The sequence below is a fragment of the Halyomorpha halys genome, unplaced genomic scaffold (genome assembly GCF_000696795.3).
Source record: "Halyomorpha halys isolate HHAL.00 unplaced genomic scaffold, Hhal_1.1 Scaffold1341.1, whole genome shotgun sequence".
NCBI classification, from domain to species: domain Eukaryota; kingdom Metazoa; phylum Arthropoda; class Insecta; order Hemiptera; family Pentatomidae; genus Halyomorpha; species Halyomorpha halys.
Window position 1 is genome coordinate 97856 of NW_027110471.1, and position 20450 is coordinate 118305.

The 20450-nt window shown below is 29.5% G+C and overlaps 1 protein-coding gene across 1 annotated transcript in view; it reads right to left on the bottom strand.

Annotated features, from left to right (window-relative positions):
* Positions 1-3764: 3764 nt before the first annotated feature.
* Dora (Dorado) overlaps positions 3765-20450 on the bottom strand; it is a 53599-nt gene continuing 36913 nt past the window's right edge. The window contains exons 21-27 of the mRNA XM_014434286.3: positions 19617-19862; positions 15523-15603; positions 11988-12101; positions 11695-11884; positions 10514-10688; positions 8607-8756; positions 3765-7230 (exon numbers count right to left, since the gene is read on the bottom strand). Coding sequence (XP_014289772.1) covers positions 7161-7230; positions 8607-8756; positions 10514-10688; positions 11695-11884; positions 11988-12101; positions 15523-15603; positions 19617-19862 — 1026 coding nt within the window. The 3' untranslated portion in view covers positions 3765-7160. The remainder of the gene's footprint in view (positions 7231-8606; positions 8757-10513; positions 10689-11694; positions 11885-11987; positions 12102-15522; positions 15604-19616; positions 19863-20450) is intronic.

Here is a 20450-nt window from a genome sequence, read left to right on the forward strand (position 1 = left end):
GTTCGGTTCAGTTCGTAAGTTTCATTTATGTATTGAGACGTAAGAAATCCAAGGCCCTTCTTGAAAGATGTTACCTAAAATAATGTGAGAACAATAATCGAATAACCTACTAACAATCAGGATAACATTTTGTTTGTATGAAAAAACGATTTTAATGACGGAGAAAATAAGGATTTGTATCTTTACACATGAAAATAACATAAGAATTCATGAGAATTACAGGAAATTTAAAAAGTTTAGAGGTGTTTGCTTACTTTGCGCAGTAATCCGTAGACTAGGATTACTTTCTTTAATAAAGTCTTCCTACAGACTTGCCTAAAGCTTATTATATTTGTTACAAATTAATTCTAGTATACGTTTCAATCTATGGAATACCTCTAACGCCAAATAAAAAAAAACTTTTATTTTGTCAGATACACTCATATTCAAGCAAAGTAATGATATAAGTAAAAATATACATATCACTGTCAACAGTGGTTGCTTTTCTTTTAATTATATTAATAAGAGAATGATAAGTTATGATGTAATAGCATAATATAACCATAAAATAGGTTAAAATGTAGTGTATTGGATAACATACCTCCCTTTGCCTATGATTCTCATGTTGTCGCTGACTCTAATGAACGTTTAGATCTGAGTATTGCGTGTCATCATTTGCCGAGTGGCATTGGCTAAAGTGGAGTGGCAAAGTCCCTAGGCAGTGATAATCTTGTAATCATTAATAATAATGGTCATTACCACCTACATTCACGAACCAATTTATGAATGAAGTTGATGACATGACCAGAGCGTACATCATTTTAATCAAGGAGAAGCTGGTCAAGATTAACAAAAATGCGTCCACCGCACAACTTTCATTCATAAATCCTAAGTGAAGAACACAAATAAGTAAAAAGTTATTTATTTATGCCAACATTTCGGCCAGAATTTCTAGTCTTCATCAGGGCTAGAACAAAAAACAGGATAACAACCATAATGGTTATGAGGAAGTACAGAATGATTACAAAATCAGAATACAACTAACATTATAGATATTAATATTAATATAACATTATCGATATATTATATTTTGTTTGGAGATGGTCGGGGGTGCGGTCAGCAAAGAAACAAAAAATATTTATTTATGCCGACGTTTCGACCTGATTTTCAGGTCTTCATCAGGGCTATAAAAACAAAAAGACAACAACCATCATTTAGAGAGAAAAAAAAGTTGATTAATAACTATGGACAAAGACAGTAGTAGATTGATTACATTATTATTTATTATAAATATAAATGTGAGTAATAAATAAATGATACAGTGGAAAGAATCTGTAAAGAATTAGTTAAATTCATAATGGAGCTTATGAAAAAAGAAAAAAAAAACATTGTAAAAGGAAAGTACAGGGGATAAGAAGAAATAAATGGAGAAAGGGGAATGAAGAAAGTAAGAAATGCGAGAGTAGGGTTATAGGAAGAGAATCCAGGCTACATTGATATAAGTTGCAGGAAAAGCCGCTAGAGTGCAGGTCGGCAAAAGACGTTACATAAATAGAAATCTAAAGGTCAAAAGATCGTAGAGATAAAGGATATATTAACGGGGAGTATGTAAAAACAGTGTTATGAAAAATAAGAAGAAATATGGAGAATAGGAAATGAAGAAATAAGAGATAAGATAAGAGAGAAAAAAATAACTTACAGTAGTAGGCAGAGATTTCTGCTAAAATGTTTGAAATAGCAGGAATAGTCGTTAGAGTGCAAGTCGACAAAGACGTTAGATAAACAGAAATCCAACGGTCAAAAAACGAACGTTGAGATAAAATAGTTAGTAAGAGATTAAAACATATAAGAAGATTTAAATGTAAAATTATGAGAGCCAAAAGATATTAAAATGTATAAATATGTAGTGGATATGTAAAACGGATAATTTAAAAAAAAAGTATATGTGTATAATCTATAATGTGTATATATCCGTTATCTCTACGATCTTTTGACCTTTAGATTTCTATTTATGTAACGTCTTTTGCCGACCTGCACTCTAGCGGCTTTTCCTGCAATTTATATCAATATAGCCTGGATTCTCTTCCTATAACCTTACTCTCGCATTTCTTACTTTCTTCAGTCCCCTTTCTCCATTTATTTCTTCTTATCCCCTGTACTTTCCTTTTACAATATTTTTTTTTCTTTTTTCATGAGCTCCATTATGAATTAAACTAATTCTTTCCACTGTATCATTTATTTATTACTCACATTTATATGTATATAAATAATAATGTAATCAATCTACTACTGTCTTTGTCCATAGTTATTAATAAACTTTTTTTTTCTCTCTAAATGATGGTTGTCTTTTTGTTTTTATAGCCCTGATGAAGACCTGAAAATCAGGTCGAAAGGTCAGCAAAAATAATTTTTTTTTGTTTATTTATATTGTTTCTTTGCTGACCGCACCTCCTCCTCCCCCTCCCCCTCCCATCTTCTCCAATCAGTAATCTACGGTCAACTATCTACTCCTTATTATATTTTGTATCTATAATGTTAGCTGTTTTCTTATTTTGTAACCATTATTTAATTCCTGATACATTATAGTTTTTATCTTGTTTTTTGAATGATGAATTAAATATTAGTCCTGGAAAGTATCCTAATCCCATAGAGGTATATAAGAAGGTGAGTGTGACACTTTTTTGATTGAAGGAGAAATAATGAAAATATTCCAACACAGATAATTTATTTTTACCTACACCAAAGGTGTAGGAGGCTGGATGGCAACATGGATATTTAAGAAAACAGTCTAAGTCATGTGACGCACTCCTCCCCCCCCCCCCAAACACACATTTGATTCGAACACATGTAAAAGAGGAAGATGATTCATATAAATGTAAAAATTAATAATAAAATAAAAATAATAAATTAAAATCGAAGAGGAGTCATAATTTAGAAAGGTGATGTGCTTTTTAAGATTTAAATACTAATGTAACTTTAGGTTCTGATAAATTTGGGGTCAGTCCTATCCTGTTTATTGTTGGCAAATAGTGAGTACATTCTCCAAAAATATTTTTAAATTGTGAGAATGGACTGACAATATTTGCACATTGGAGGTGGCAGTTTTCTGATCAGGTGAGAGTGCTTAAGGAGAGTGTGACCTATTCTCAAGCGGGTTAGGGCAACTTCCTCCCTGCGGCTGTTGCGGTAGGATGTTGACCATGGTTTTACATCCATGGATTACAATTACAATTTAGGGATCTTTAGATTCCTTTTAATTTACTCGGAGAACTTTCATCTCACTTGGCCTGCCATCTTTCCATTATTTGTAATTTAAGGAGTGTACTGAGTTCTGATGGGGGAAAAACGGCGGTGCCTCGGCCAGGGAACATGAGTGCCTCTCTGGCAGCATTGTTTACGAGCTTGTTACCAACAATGCCAATGTGGCTTGAAGCCCATATGAAAATTATGGACTTACCTTATTATGATAGTGGAAATTTTTATTTCCCAATATGAGCAAAATGCTCAAGGTTAGACCTCTCCTGGGTTAATGTACAGTAGTATATATGTCCAATCATGGATTGGTGGGTACGCTGTGTGTTCTAGTAACCCAATGTGTTTGGGTACCATTGCAAAATAACGTATTACTCTCTCTAATAAAAAGAAAGTTTTGTATATTTCATGTAGTCTTTGATTCAATTTCCCAAAATATCAAATTGTTACTTTATACAAATGCTTCTAATTTTTTTTAGCAATTCGATAGTTTGGTGTAATAAAATAAATAGAGGGAATAAATTATATTCAAATTTTATGAAAAGATTCATTTTATTATTTCAACTTTCATTCATAAAGAAACTCTTCACGAAGACAACCTGACATGCTTTATCATTTACCAATTATACAGTATTTGAGATGAACCGTGACATATATTGAACACCTATTTTAGTAACTGTGTTGTTTTTCTTAATAACTTTTTTTTTACTTTTATTTTTTTTATTAATGTCCTAAAGTCGCAAGCTCTTATTTTCTAAATATCGTTTAAAAAACTTAAATTTAGTTAAATATTAATGATTATCAATAGTCAACGTAAAAACCAAAACGAGAAACAACACAGCTACAAAATTTACATGAATATTTAAAAATGAGTAACAAAATGATAGAGATCAAACAATAATGGCTGGAAAAGGAGCCGTGGTGATCTTAGGAACGTAACCTAGACCACTATACAAAGGGATGACATATATAGTTATAAACATATATATGTTAATTAATTGTATATAAATAACACTTACATTTAGAAAATCATAATTAATGTGAAAATTCATTAACAGTGTCTTTTTTGAGTTTTCCCTTCTTGAAAAAGACATAAGAGAGCTCTTGTACTGCCATTGAATTTTTTTTTTTTTTTTTATGATATTAATTTTTTTAACTCTAAAACATCGAGGAAAGATGGGCACTTAGGTTAGATTATAAAGTAGGGAAAACTCGATTACAAAAGTATAGAAAAATGTTTCCTACGGAAATTAAGATCACACAGAGAACTAATTAAATTGAGATAGGAATTTGAGAGGGGGGGGGATTTCAGTTTAATACTATATTAAGAGCACTTACATCTTTTTTTTCTTTTTCTTTTTTAAATAACCTCTGGAAGATTAGTTATGTACAATCTATATATGACAGATGTGTACAAAAGATATGCTTAGCTAAAATAAACAAATTTTTTTTTCTCATAAATATTTGAAAATATAATAATCGATTGTACTGACGGACCTGTTTCAAAATAGTAAAGTTTTAGAAAATGTTGGCAAGTTAATATTTTATTTGAGATTGAAACAAAGAAAATAAGAAAAAATAAAATAATTTTTTTAACCATATCTAAAATTTTTGTAACTGTAATCTCTAAATAAAATTTTAACTTTCCAAAATTACCCATTGTCTACCCCCTAAATCTGATAAGCATGAAAGATGACAGTTCTATTTTTATTAACTTTTATTTTTTTCAAAATACATAAAAAATACTTTAAAAAAAAATTAAATAAAGAATATTTAAACTATAAACCTATTGAATAATTGTTTATTTTATTTTTTTTTGTTTTTCATGTATATTTTTTTTTGTTGAGATTTACAAATATAATGTCAAATATATCATCTATTCATAGGTCTAATCGTAAGGTATTAAAATAAATATGTTACTAAAATTGCTATATATATCCCTGCTTGATATTAAATTAGCTCATTAATCCAAATACTCCTAGAGCCGACAAAGAATAAAAATAAACTTAAATTTAACATTCACAAGCTAATATAATAACATTCGAGATATATATCTAACTGCCGCATTTGTCTAACGAGCATTCTAATCTATTTTCCATATTTATAACTATGTACGAAATCGAATGAACTTCATTTACTTTTCAAATATTTGAAAAGGTCTTTATTTTAATATTTACTATAATTGCGGCTTATAGTAGAACACATTTATTCTACATACTACGCATATATTTACATATTACATAATTTAAATTCTCAGTAATGAACCATTTTAGTTATTAACTAAAGCGAATAAATTTAAATAAGAAAAGAATATAAGGAGTGCATAGATTCCCAGAATTGTATAGATATAAAAATTAACTAAAAAAAAAATTATTAACAATTCTAAAATCATAACTAGAAATTTAATAGTTTATAATATTAGATGACAGTAAATAAATTACTATAAATATAACACTTTAAAAAGTTCAATAAAAAACAATAAATAAGTATTAAATGAATACATAATTTAAATACAATCATAAACTATAACCTAATGAAAGTCTTATCATCGTTTCTTTCAGTTGTCGTCAATAATTATTCCTTCTTTGAAACTAACTTAAATAATAATATAAATAAAATAAGAAATACACAAATTGTGCTTTGTGATGAAATTTGTTTTTGAAATATGATTACATAATTTAACCTAATTGTCAAATCATATCAAAAAATTAATATCAAAATATGACACATATTGATATAATTAGTTAAAATTAAAAAAAAAAAAATCTTATGTCCATCTTCATATTTGTTTTAAATAAGTTCATGATTTTTCTACTATGCTAACTAACCGAACATAACCTAATTTATAATTACTAAAATATTAGAGATATTTACATCAGATCTTTTACCTCTCAATTAACTAAATGAAAAAATTAATTAAAATAATAACTTTAAAAAAAAAATAAAACAGAAGGGATAAATATAATTAAAGAACTATGAATACTATTTTCTGATTATAATTGACAACAATAAAAATAATAACAGCGACAATTTTTCACATTTAAATTAAATTAAGAAGAAAAATTTATTAAGGTTACCTCTGTGCTGATGATCAAGCACTCTAATTAAGGTTTCAAAAAATTAATATATATATATATTTTTTTCAAAGATAGAAGTGAAGAGCATTTTTCAAGAGCATCAAATATTAACAGCTTTAACACTTATAGAATGTATATAAAAACAGCAAATTATCAAAAAATTGGAATAGACATATTATACCAGATCCAACAAGGACCAAAAATTTTTTTTTCTCCTAGAACTTGAGCAATGAATCAATCAAAATATATAGGTTTGAGCAAGAGGAACGGTCTCCTTCGACATATAGAACCACACGACTGCTGAAATCGTCAAACATGCAAGTAAATGCTCGAAATTATATTAAAAAAAAACCTGAGTATAAAACAAAATTAGTTAAAAATATTTTTAAAACAATTGTTTTATAATAATGAAAATTATATAAAAAAAATATATATATGAAATTGTTTTATTTTAGTGGAGGAAAAACAGTGTATAAGCATAAATAAAGTTTAAAAAAAAAAATAAAAAATTTTACAGATAGTCAATGAAAGGCCGAGGAAGTAAATTACATCAAAATTGCTCGTCTAACTTCGTTCTAACACACAATAAACGAATTGCCAACTACGCAAAAGAAAATTTTACAATTAAATAACACAATAGTGCCGAAACAAAACAGCTAAAATTACAAGAAATATCAATTGAAAGTAGCACACTGAATAAAAATACAATAATTATTATTATTAGAGTGCTAATAATATTCTCCATCGTAAAATATTTTCGTTCTAATGATTGATAGTGAAGGAATTAAAGAGATGAACGTGTAGAGACTGCTATGGAGAATTCTAGAGGCAAGTCGCCTCTTCCAGTCTCTGTCACTTCCCAGTTGAGGGTTGTAATAGAACGCTAATTTGGGCCCATAACTCCTTTTTGCAGGATTTTGATCTGAAAATAAAAAGAAAAAATTTAGTTCAAGGTTCAATATTTATATCAGGATCAAAAACTCTCCATACTACAAGAGCTCAAGAGGAAAAAAAAAAAGGCAGTTATTTCATTTCAAACTATATGTGCAGTTACAAGTCAAAATTGATGAGTTTGTCAAGTATAGTTAGTGGGAATACAAATATGGTGTCTGTTTCAAAATATTTTTAAAAAAATTAATTTTTTGTTCAGAGCTCTATATATTTAAAACTATCTACATTAGAAAACCTGATAGAACTTCATTTGAAGCAGAGTACATTTGTTAAAATACGAGCCCTAATAGAGCTATTTACGTTCAATAGTTCCCAAGATATAGCTTTTTAAAATGCAACATTTCATAAAAAATACTCTGCCAACCACCAAGGTTTGGGAGAATAAAAACTAGTGGCCGTTTCAAAACATTAAAAGAAAAATTTAATTTTCATTTTGAGCTAAAAACTTTTAAACTAGCTACAGCATTAGAAAACCTAATAGAACATCACTTGAATTAGAGTATGTTTCCAAGATACAATTGTTTAAAAAGCAACATTTCATAACTAAATAACGAAAAATCAGTAGCCTTAAATTAATTTTGGGAAAACTATATCCCAGTTGGTTCCATCCCAGTATCCAAAGAATATCCCTTCTTTATGGGTTCATATTTCAAACCTTAAGAACCAAAAACCTTTGTATATTATAGACCTCCTAACCCTACGTTTATCCATTTATTAAATACGAGATCCCAACCTACCGATGTATACATTCCTTCCCAAGGAAGTTCTTTGTTAAAAAAATCCTTTAATGTATGAGCTACCTTATTTTGGAATTCCTTAACCATATCCATTCATGAAGTTTCCTTTTTGGGCCGCCCGTAGCTCAGTGGTTAAGACACAGTCTTACCGATTTGAAGTCTATTGGCGATGCCGGTTCGAATCCAGTCTGGGTCGTTGACTTTTTTCATTGAGTAGTGGTCCCACAAAATGAAAAACTTTGACCTCAACCATGTTTAGGCAGTATAGGACTCCAATAGGAGTCTTGGTCAAAAAAAAAGAAAAAAAAAGAGCTTCCTTTTTACTATCATTTAAATACCAATGATTTATCCATCTTTTTCAATGTCGAATCTTCCATAAACTTGTAAATAATATAAGCTTGGATAAATATGTATCTTTTGTTCGTATTTTATGTATAGCATTATAGTTTTATTTACTTTCATTTTAGATTGATAAATGCTGTTGAAATTATCTAATATGATATCCCGAGGGAACCAAGTGTCCCAGAATAAAGATCAATTTTTCATTTGATTTAAAATAAAACTTAGAACCACATAAATAATATAGAAAGAATTCAAAATGTAAAAATACCTTCGTATAGACTGTAACCATTCTTTAAATTGCTGGCTTCCCTCAGGAGTGATTTGGAAAGCAGCCCTGGCCGAGAGAACAAGATTTAGAAATTCATCGTACTCAGCACTGGACAGGTGATACAGCTTTTGATGTAAACACTGAATATACCTGAAACAGATAACAAAATAATACTTTAATGGATGTTCTGTAGGAATATTAGTATTCCAATATATATATAATTAAAACATGTCACTGCTCTAGAAGAATAATGACGCAACTGTAAACTTTATGAAATTTACTTTATTGTCTCGGTGGGCTCAAAAATGTATTTACTTATCATTTGTTAGTCGACATAATTTTAATTAAAAATTTGCAAAGGAAGATAGTTTGTATGTAAAATTATGTCGGTTCACAAAAATCTAGAATCCATTCAGGAGCCCGCCAACACGAGGTGTGATGATCTTCAGTTTAATATGTTATAGTGTATTATCTTTTTTTAAACCTAGTGAAGCCTTGTAAAGTGGGGGGAAATGACGGTAAATAAATAGTTGTTAACTATATTTTGTTTCTTTTCACCGCAAGCCCGACAACATCTCTTTCATATTTTCAAATAATTTTATTTGAGTACAATGTTTAAATAAATATTACAGACATCAAAAAATAGTCTCTTTGATATCAAATAATGATTTAGTTAAACTACAAAAAAAAAAAAAATTAAATAAAATGATAGTGGCAGTAATTGAGATAGTGAAAGCTATCACAACCATTATGATTTATATATGTAAGTTGGTCGATATACGACATGTGACATCTCACAAGAGGAGATCATAACACAAAAAATGATTATAAATGTTAATGTTATGAAAATTAACAGGTTTTGGTGTGTGTTATGTCTCCTCTCGTGAGATTTTGACATGTCTTACATCGACCAACCTACTTGCTAAAATTGTCTGTTTTAAAAGTCAGATAAGTAAGGGTTCCATAGATGGCAGGAGTGAAGGGTTTCATGCCGTTTTTCAATTTAAGGTGCTTTTTAAACTACATTAAAGTCTCCTCTTCCTGTTCTAAGCTGATATTTGAAAAGTGATATAAGACCGTCGCTCTCCGGGGGTCTTAGCGGGGCTGGTCCAGTAGGGAAGGATGGCTTTTTTTATGTATGTGTTATGTCTCCAGATGTATGATATATGACAAGACTATGAATATGTATAAAATAAAAATGAATTGAACAATTACATAAGTTTTCAACAGAGGCGCCTTCAGCTGAGACCTAGCTCGGGATGAATGATATAGTGTGCCTCAAACAAAAAAAAAAAAATAGCCTAACAGTTGCTCTCCTATCAGGATATGTTTTAGAGTCGGTAGTGCTATCAACTATCTGTAACAAACTTACTGTCATAGCAGAACATCCGTTTAAGCCTGGTGTGATAGTTGACATCACATTTAGCGGCTGTGAGGCTAACTTTTAACTGCCATAAGCATATTAATAATTTCTGAACTCGAAATTGATTCTAATTGACAGTAATGGTGATTGGACAGTAACTATAACAGTAATTTGTTTCAACTGACTGTCAACATGTTAAGATTAAGTTTACAATCAATGTGTGGACAGTTCACAGTCGCTGCTTAACTGTTTTACTTTCATCACAGTACTACCATAACAGAAATCTTTCACTGTATAAACAAGCCTTGAAGGAATATCTCTATTTTACCTATACATTTTAACCTGGAAGAGTACATACGTATTCAATGTATATTTTTATAACATTATTGAGGCAGTGATATGTGAATGTAAAATGAAAGTGCTACTAAATTAATAGTAATTAAAAATGGATCAAAACAAAGGAAGTAAAGTCTCCATGCCTGTTATCATCAAATAGGCTGACAATCTTACTAGTAAAAAATAAACGATTAAATCTAAAACTCACATTTGCTGACATTTTTGAACTAAAGGTGTCAATGAACTCCTAAGATGTTGCATTACTAGGGTGGGATTATTTCTAGCTAAATAATGGGCGGCTTCAATCGCAACATCGTGCAATATAAACGGAGAAACGATGCTGTTAACTGCACAGACGCAGAATTGTTGAAGATATTGGGTTCCTAAAAAAAAAGAAAATTAGGATACATCTAAAGTTAAAATATACACAGCCTTTCAAAAATGCAGAACCACAATTTCTTTTGTGTATAAATCCTAATAGGTGATCCTTTTTTATTTATTATATAGAATAATAACAAAAGATAAATTATTTAATTACATTAATCTAGCAATTACAACATAAATGCATAATAAATAAAAATTCATATTTTAGACTTTTTTTTTAGTCAAAAAGTATTAACAATTTCTTATATAAATAAACCAATATATAAAAACTCAAACTGAACGACCATCGAAAATGTTATGCAATTAATAAAGTCATTAATACTTATATCGGCACTTTAAGCTGATTCCTCATCAATTGGGCAGACTACATTCTACAATCCAAACCCAAAATTAAATTACTAATAAGAAATAAATTTTAAATTTAATGTACACGTCTCAAAACGAAACAAGCGTGGTCGAATAAGGTAGTACACAGATAAACATCATCTTATCAGATATTATATTATAATTAAAATGAAGCTTTGAAATAAGAGCATACCTTATTCTTTCTACATTAAGTTACCTAATTAGGTTATCATTCTCAATTAACTTAAGTACCATTTAAGTTAGATAATCCTCTGTTTTAGTTTCATATCACATAACCTTCAATTTTTCTTTTCAATATTCTTTCAATATAATTTCCTCAAATATACTTAAGTATCATCCCTCATTCTGTTTAGAACAACTTTTTTTATTGTATTTTCTTTCCCCAAAATATATGATAATAAGAAGTAAATGATTTTGTCATCTTACTATTATGAACTGTATTTAGTTCCCCATCAAGAAATTAGAACAAAAAACTATGTATAAAACTCAAATTTTTCTATATAACCCAAATAAAATTTGACCTCTCATATCATATAGTCTCTGAATTAAGGTTGCTATCTCGTTATGTTTTTTAATAACTCTAGCCTAGTATTTTAGTTTGTTTTATTTGGTCCAAAATTTATGCAATTAATGTATTACCTAATTTCTCTGCTATACGTAGAAGCCATTTTACATCATCACCGTAAGGAGGATGCCTGGCATACTTGGCATTCGGCCTGTCGTCGTGTACCCTACGAGCTATAGTTTCCATTGCCAACATTCCGACTCTGTAAGCAGCAAGTAAATAGCGAACCTGCGCTGGTGTGTACTGCTGATGTGTGCGTTGTACCTAAACGTAAACAAGTAAATTTAAATTAATAATTAAATGCTTATCTTATTTATGGTTCTTACTAAAGATTCATATAAGTAATTCATATTAATAAAATAAATACCTGCTGCTGGGGCCGAACAGGAGCTGCGACTGTTACAACCTGAGGTGGAGGTTGGGAGACAGGCTGAGCAGGCGCCTGCGCTATATTTGCTATCTGTGCCTGTCCCGGACCAACCTATAACAATATTTCTATTTTTATATTTAAAATAAAATATATTATATTTTATTTTTTCATAGATTATATTTATACATCCAATCTAGCGGTCGAGTTTTTCTCCTCTCACTGTTAATGGAATCTCACCTCTACTTAAGCCGTAAGTCTCTCTGTCTTTTTCAAATATTTCTTCTTTTCTTTTTCCCACTATCACATATCTCTTCTCCCTTGTTCCTTCCTTATTCACTTTTCTGTATACTATATATTTTTTATAGCATAATCTATGATATTATATTTTATCTTCTATTAGTCTCAATTAAGTATTATTTACTTATTTTATTGTTTATGTATAATTAAAAAAAAAAATTATTATTTTCTTTTTCAGCTCTGAAATTCAAGTTGAAATGTCGGCACAAATAAATCAGTTTTGTTTATTTGTGCATTTTTGCTGACTGCACTCTCTAGCATCTTCTCGTATAAAAAAAATCAATTCTTAAATTAAGGATAGATATAAAATCTTTTTATGTGTACAGGAAATGATCAGAGAATTCTCCACAACAGTAATAAGTTTGTGAAGTGTAAATTGTAATTGTTAACATGTAATGGTAATTGTGATTGTAAATTTCCCACTTTGTAATTTCAACTGTCATTGTATGTCATGTATGTATGTAAATTTCTCATCTTGTAATTTCAATTGTATTTGTATTTCTACAGTATGAACATGCCAATTGTAATCGAATTTGTAAATCAAGTGTAAATGGCCCGAGTGGTCGAAACACTTAAATTAATAAAAAAAAAAAAAAAAAAAAAAAAAGGATAGATATAATAAGATACTTATAATTGGTTATAACTTTATATTAGTATCTTAATTCTAAGGTAGTCATGAAAAACTAGGTATCGATATTGTCTAAAATTGAATTAGATGGATGTAAACTGTCCTCTGGACGTCTTTTGATTTGTGTTACATTTGTGAAGTGTAGTTGCTTCCCATTGAGTAGAAATTATCAATGAAAAGCAACTAGACTCAACTAAGTTAATATAAATTAAAAGACGTCCTGAGGACAGTTTACTCAATTTTGGACAATTCGAATTACCTAGTTTTTCCCAACTACCACAGAATAAGTTGGTAAATAAATTTTAATTATTACCAAAATGTTAGATAGAAGTATTACAAAATTTAAGATTCTGAAATATAACTTTAGTTATATCAGGGGAGACTGTGGCTGTTTGGCTTAAAGGGTAGTGGCCAAATACTTTTTATGCTCGCCTCTGAGGACTCTGGAGAATCACCTTTTCACCAAGTGATGGCTAGTGATTTTTTTAAAATCTTAAAAATTTTCTTTTTTTTTCTAAATAGTAAATTTTTTCTATTTATTTTTTTCTTCTACTTATTGAGAAACTTTCATTTGAATTATAATTCACAATTGGAAGATTATTGATTGACCATGTGTATAGATGAATGGAATATGGTCCAGGTGCGGTCAAAAAAATTCAAATAGTAAATGGATATACTATTTTTATTGAGCCAACGTTTCGCCCCACATTGCAGGGCTTCGTCAAGGCTAAAAAAGATACAAACATTTGACATAGTTACAAAAAAAGAAAAAACATAAGTGGAAAATAACAGGGGAATACAATGAAAAGTAAAATTTAATAAGAAAAATTAAAGGTTGTAAACAGTAAATGAAAAGGGTTATAGTAACAGATAGATAAGAGATAAAATAAGAGAAGAAATGTTATTATTTTTATTTCATTTATAATGTTATTACTTCTTCTCTTATTTTATCTCTTATCTATCTGTTACTATAACCCTTTTCATTTACTGTTTACAACCTTTAATTTTTCTTATTAAATTTTACTTTTCATTGTATAGCCCTGTTATTTTCCACTTATATTTTTTCTTTTTTTTTTTGTAACTATGTCATGTGTTTGTATCTTTTTTAGCCCTGATGAAGCCCTGCAACGTGGAGCGAAATGTTGGCTCAATAAAAATAGTATATCCATTTACTATTTGAGTTTTTTTGACAGCACCCGGACCATATTCCATTCATCATAATTCACAATTCTATTCTGATTTATGTGATGTTAAATTACTTTATGATTTTTGTTTTCTAGAATTCGCAGACATTTATTAAAATTTAAAGGTAAAATTATTTCACCTATTAAAATTATTATATCCACAAACAAAATGCTATATATATTTTGGCTGATATGCCATCTTCAGGAACATATATATTTTATTTGCACATTCCAGCACACACTGACAGACGACCCCAATCCACGAGATTTCCAGACATGGGTGGACCCAAGGAGGGCTCCAGAACCCACAGGAGTCGACTCATGGCTACAGTGTAACAGAAAACAATGTTCTGCCCAGCCGGATTCGATTTGATTATTATTATTTTTTCGGATAAAAATTCTTGTCCGCTGTTGTCACTAAGTCTTTTATGAGAGTTTGTTCTATTCTCCTACCTTAAGGTAATAATTTTCATGTAAAAAAAAAAATAATATATAAATACTTTAAAAATAAATATTAAAGAAAAAAAAAATTAAGGTAACCACAGGGTTGAGATATCTTAAATTTTTGACTCTGAGATTCTTCTGGAATTCAGCATTTAACCTTAATGTCCAAAAAAATAAATAAAATATTTTTTTTTTAAATAAATAATTTAATTTCTTTCTATTTTAGTCTCAAAACCTTTTATTTTTCTTATAAGTCCGATGTTTCGGCCAATCCGGCCATCTTCAGGGACAATCTACTTAATACAATTTTGAAATTATATAATTTAAAAACTCTAACTTCATGCAGACTATTCTGCCCAGGTCAAAACATCAATTTTAATTAGTCAATATTCACTTAAAACAAAATCAAAATCATTTATCATGAGATAAATTTACACAAGACAAGCATTGTTGTGATAAAGTTTTTAAGGAATAGTGTCTGTGATAAATGATTTTGATTTTGTTTTAAGTGAATATTGACTAATTAGAAATTGATGTTTTGACCTGGGCAGAATAGCCTGCATGAAGTTAGAGTTCTTAAATTATATAATTTCAAAATTGTATTTAGTAGATTGTCCCTGAAGATGGCTGGATTGGCCAAAACGTCGGACTTATAAGAAAAATAAAAGGTTTTGAGACTAAAATGGATAGAAATTAAATTATTTATTTTAAAAAAATTTACCAGTCTCAACTCAAGAAAGTGTTATGATTTTAAATAAAATAAATAAAATATGTTTACATAGCCTTGTTGATAAATATTCAAAGAGAAAATCTTGTTTCCTTAGAATATTTTATCAATCATTGTCAACCATAGTTTGCATAAAAAATCAAGTATAGCCAACAGCCCTCTTCTCCACAACCATAAAAATGTTTTTAAAAAAATACATTTTGAAAATAATATTAATTTACCCAACAACTTATCTATTAAATAATATCTTACCTGAATAGGTGTAGCAGAAAAGACATGAGTCGGATGACTGGCTTGATAATACTGGAATGGAGGTCCAGGAAGGTGAAATGTCTTAAAAAAATAATGACACATTCATTAGAAATATTGAAATAAAAAAGGTGAAAGTAAAAATAATTTTAAAGAAATATTGTAATATATTCTTTTATTATTAGAATATATTATAAGAAATATTATTATGCAGAACTACTAACAAGGTTTTATGCATGTCGGATCACCGATTAAAATAAAACTTTTTTAGGTGATACTAGGTTGAAAAATATAACCAATGTGTTCTGGGGCCTAAAAAAAGAAATATTTTTAGAATTTTTTCATGTTATCTCTTACAGTCTATGCTCTGTACTCTGTAAGTATTTAATGGTTATTATATATTAATCGATTTTTTTTTTGTAGCATAAGAATAAAAATATATTGATTGTATTAAATGAGTTTAACTGCGAATAAAATTATAAAAACCAAAAGTCGCTTACACTGAAGTACACTAAAATAAATTTTTTTTAAGAAAAAATTAAGTTTGATTTGGTGTAAAATGTTCATTTAAGACAATAATAAGAAATTTTTGGAGGCTATTTTTTTTCTGCAAAAAAAAATTCAAGAAATAAATTCATAGCTCCTTACGATGTTATCTAAATACATCGTAAAAATAACTAATGGAAAGCTGAATTTCCGCACTTTCAAATTATATTAATATATTTTAAATAATCTTTATATGGAAAGAAAAGCAGTGTAGATTAGCATTGCTGTATTGAAGTTATTGCAATTTTAGTGATTTTCAAAAAAAAAATTGAAGGCCCAGGTAAGATAAAAATTTTGAGTAAAAGATTTTTATTTTTTGACTATTACAAAATTCAAATCCAAGAGTTTTTTTGAGGAGCGGAAAATGAATATAAACTTTATTTTTCTATAAAAAAATATTTGGTCCTACTTCGCTGGGTTTGTTGGTCCATATTATTTTAATACTGGGCAGTTATTAAGCCATTATGATGTAATTATATACCAATTGATTTATTTTTGGATGTAGAATAACAAAAATACATAATCAATTGTATTTAAATATATTCAAAATCACAAAAATCACTTCTCATTTATGACAAAAGCAAGTTAAGTTCGTTTTTAGTGTACTTAAAAACTCTTATACATGAAATTTCATAAAATAAAAAATATTGTACCTGGCTTACTTATCAACAATTGCTGGTTGTCACTGACATTGCAAAGTGGGAAAAAAAAAATATTTTTTGTATTTTATAAAAAATATTTATGGGTTTTTGAGAATGTTAATACAAATACTGACTAGCTTTATCATAAATATAATTTTTCAGTATACACTAAAGAAGTGATTTTGAATATATTTAATCTTTGGATATACTTAAACTTTAATAATAGGGGTCATCGGAAAAAAAAAAAAAAAAAATCAAGCCCAAAAATTTCTTATTTTTGACTTGAATGAAAATTTGTAATGACGAACTAAAACAATTGTATGGAGAGCCTGATATCCTCTGTGCTATTAAGAAGAGCAAGCTAAGATGGTTGGGACATGTGGAAAGGATGGAGCCCTGTAAGCTGCCTAAAAGGATGTTAAATGGTGTACCAGGAGGAAAAAGGAAAAGGGGCAGACCCAGGCATCGGTGGCTGGATGATTTGAGAGGAGTAGGAATAAAAAATTGGAGGAGTCTCACTGGAGGCCGCTAAGTATGGAGAAGAACAGTGGCAGAGGCCTTGATCCTACAAGGACTATAGCGTCCAACAGTGAGTGAGTGAGAAAATTTGTATTTAAGGGTTTCAGAAGACGCTCACACTTAATCTGACATGATTTTTCCAAAACAAACTCCTTTTGATCTACTTTACTCTAAGTGACTTTTGGTTTTCATAATTTTTAACACACTTAAAATGATTTATTACAATCAATAATCTTTTATTCTTATTCTAAACAACATAATGAATGAATTGGTATACAATAACCATGAAATAGATATAGAATAAAGATAGTGTGCGATAAAATAAAAAAAATGCAAACTTTTTTTTTTTTGGTACCTAGGGTGTATTTATTTATAAGAATCCCCAGAGAAATGTACAATATTTTTTTTAACAAGTATTACGAAAAATAGTTCTATTAACATTGGTGATCCTATGACCATAGCATCCCCTAGTTATTGTCACTTCCAAGTGAATTCATTACTCACTAATATTGCATAATCATTTCATTGGGAATTAAGGCAGCAGTTCCTTTGGATAAGGATTTGTATGAAAATTTATTAGTACAACTTCGAACGGATTCATACATTGTTGCTCAAAAATACCATTTACTTGTATCGAGAGGAAAAAAGAGTTCACAAGACAATCAACTAGAGTGCAGCACCTCGAGCCTCACCGAAGCTTTCAAATTTATACATTATTATATTTTATAAAAACATAGTTATTTTTACATATTATTAATTGTTTTACATATTACTTTGCAATGTCGATAAAATAATAAATAAACGATGCCAAAATAAAGCACAAAACTGCCTAAAGTGAATAAGATAAGACCGCTTCTCGGTTACAGCTGTATCCACTAGGCCTATAAATAAGGGTCCTAAAGTAACCCCATCAGCATTGCCCCTGGCTTTAGAGCCACAAAATGTATAAACCGCCTTCAGCGGACCAAGCCTGATACTTCTTATAATGCCGTAAGGCAAACAAAGATATATTATGTTTAGTGTATATATTCCTAGCTTTAAGTTGTATATATTTGTAATAGTTTTAATAAATAAAATTAGGAGGTAAGAAAAAAAAAAAAAACCCATCAGCACCAGCCGGAATGGCCCCTCCCCATTCCTTGTTAGCCCCTGGCAGTACAGCCACTCGTGTAAAAACCGCCTTCAGCGGACCCAGCTTGTTAACATCTTATAATGCCACAAGGCAAAACAAGATAAAGTGTAATTAGTATATATAATCCTTAGTTTTAAGTAGTATATATAATTGTATTAGTTTTTAATAAATAAAATCGGAGGTTAGAAAAAAAAAAAAAAAAAAAAAAAAAAAAAAAAAAAAAAAAACCCTATCAGGTATATATAATTGTAATTGTCTTAAATATAAAAAAAAAAAAAAAAAAAAAAAAAAAAAAAAAAAAAAAAAAACCCTATCAGGTATATATAATTGTAATTGTCTTAAATATAAATAAATAGGAAGTAAGAAAAAAAAAAAAACATCACAGATCATAAAAAACACTGATCCACAACCTTTTTTGACAGTTTCAATTTATAGCCGATCCTGATTTCTAAATGGTTTTTATCTTTTGTTCACCTTTGACATGATCTCTCTCCTCTACCTGTTATCACTTCATAAATTCTGGCAGCAAGCTACACTCTGGGGTCTTCATACCTCCTTCCCCTTTGTTGGAATAGTATCTAGCCAGACAAGGGCACCTTCCTGCATGACTCTGGAGGCTGAAGAAGGAAACCTGGATGGTTCCAGGTTTGCATTCCTCCCTCGTGTTTATCAGAATAGTACCCGGTAGGACGTGGGAGGACGGTTCCTCGAGATATAACGGGTGTCATCTGTTAGTCTCATCTTCCTTACCTTTATTAACTGAACACGCATTGTTGAGGCCTTTTGGACAAGCAGGATAGTTAAGAAAATAACCCTCCTCAACATACTTATGAATTTTCAACAGATGAAACTTAATGGAAGAAGAATAAATATTTGAATATTTATTTACCCAATAAATATTCAAGCTAAGTTGATACACGTTCCTCCAACATGAAAAGTTTCAAACTCAACCACAACTAAGTTTGCAATCAACATAATCATTTTCTTTATAGAAAATGCTTAATATTACTCATTTTAAATTATTAATAAATTTTCATACAATTTCCTATGCAACCTTACTTTTTCTAAGAACCCATGAAGCATATGTTTATTAACATATCCTGTTTATTTCTGTTAAGGAGAAATTTGTTTAAAATCCACTAACTGAACCGGATTTGTTGAAGACTTTTGACGATATAGCTGCCAAGTATTGTATATTATGGAACTTGTAACTTATAGGCTAAGAAATTGAGTAAACTTAAATTATTTAGCACAAATACCTGCAGGGCTATTTGTTGTGGATGCCTCAGCTGGTAGTGACCTGGAGGTGGAGCTATTGTTATTAACGGATAAGGTAATGCGATCGGAGAAACATATTGCGGTGGAGGCGGAGGTGGAGGAGTTGGTGGTGGTTGCGGTTCGACCCACGTCACCATTGCTGTACTGACATGTTGCTCTGGCATGGCTGCATGTTGCTCGCTCGCTGGATTCAATCCTTCATCCACCAACTGATCACCCTGAGAATTCTGAAAAGAAAAAAAAACATTAATATTTTGTATGGTACTAAAAATACATTTTTTTTTTACTAAATACATTTTAAGTCAAAATTAATTTATTGAAGAAGAGTATACAAATAGCTGTTATCAATATTAGTCCATCTTAACTATATGGCTATATTCACTGTCGGGCAAAAATTAGCTATAGTTGAAACTAATAGCTAAAATTGTCATAGATACGATATTTATTTATCGATCGTTCATTTATGAATAAGGGTCATATCCATGAATTTTAGCTATTATTTTAAACTATAGCTAATTTTTTTCCATTTCTGGCTGTACAATATCAATTGTTTGTTCATGATGTACGAATATGAGAGGACATGATAGCCGATCACATTGGGGCGAGGGTCTTTAAGTGGGGTTAAGAACGTTGTAGGTTCGATTTACACCTGGGTTGGTTAATATTTAATTTATAATGATTCTAAGAAATGAATAATGACAATCCTACTCTGTGGTCATACAAGACTAATGGAAGTGTGAAAGAAAAAATAAAATATAATGTTATATATTTCAGTTATTTTATATAATTATTGAGGAGAAGATGGTTGGGGGTGC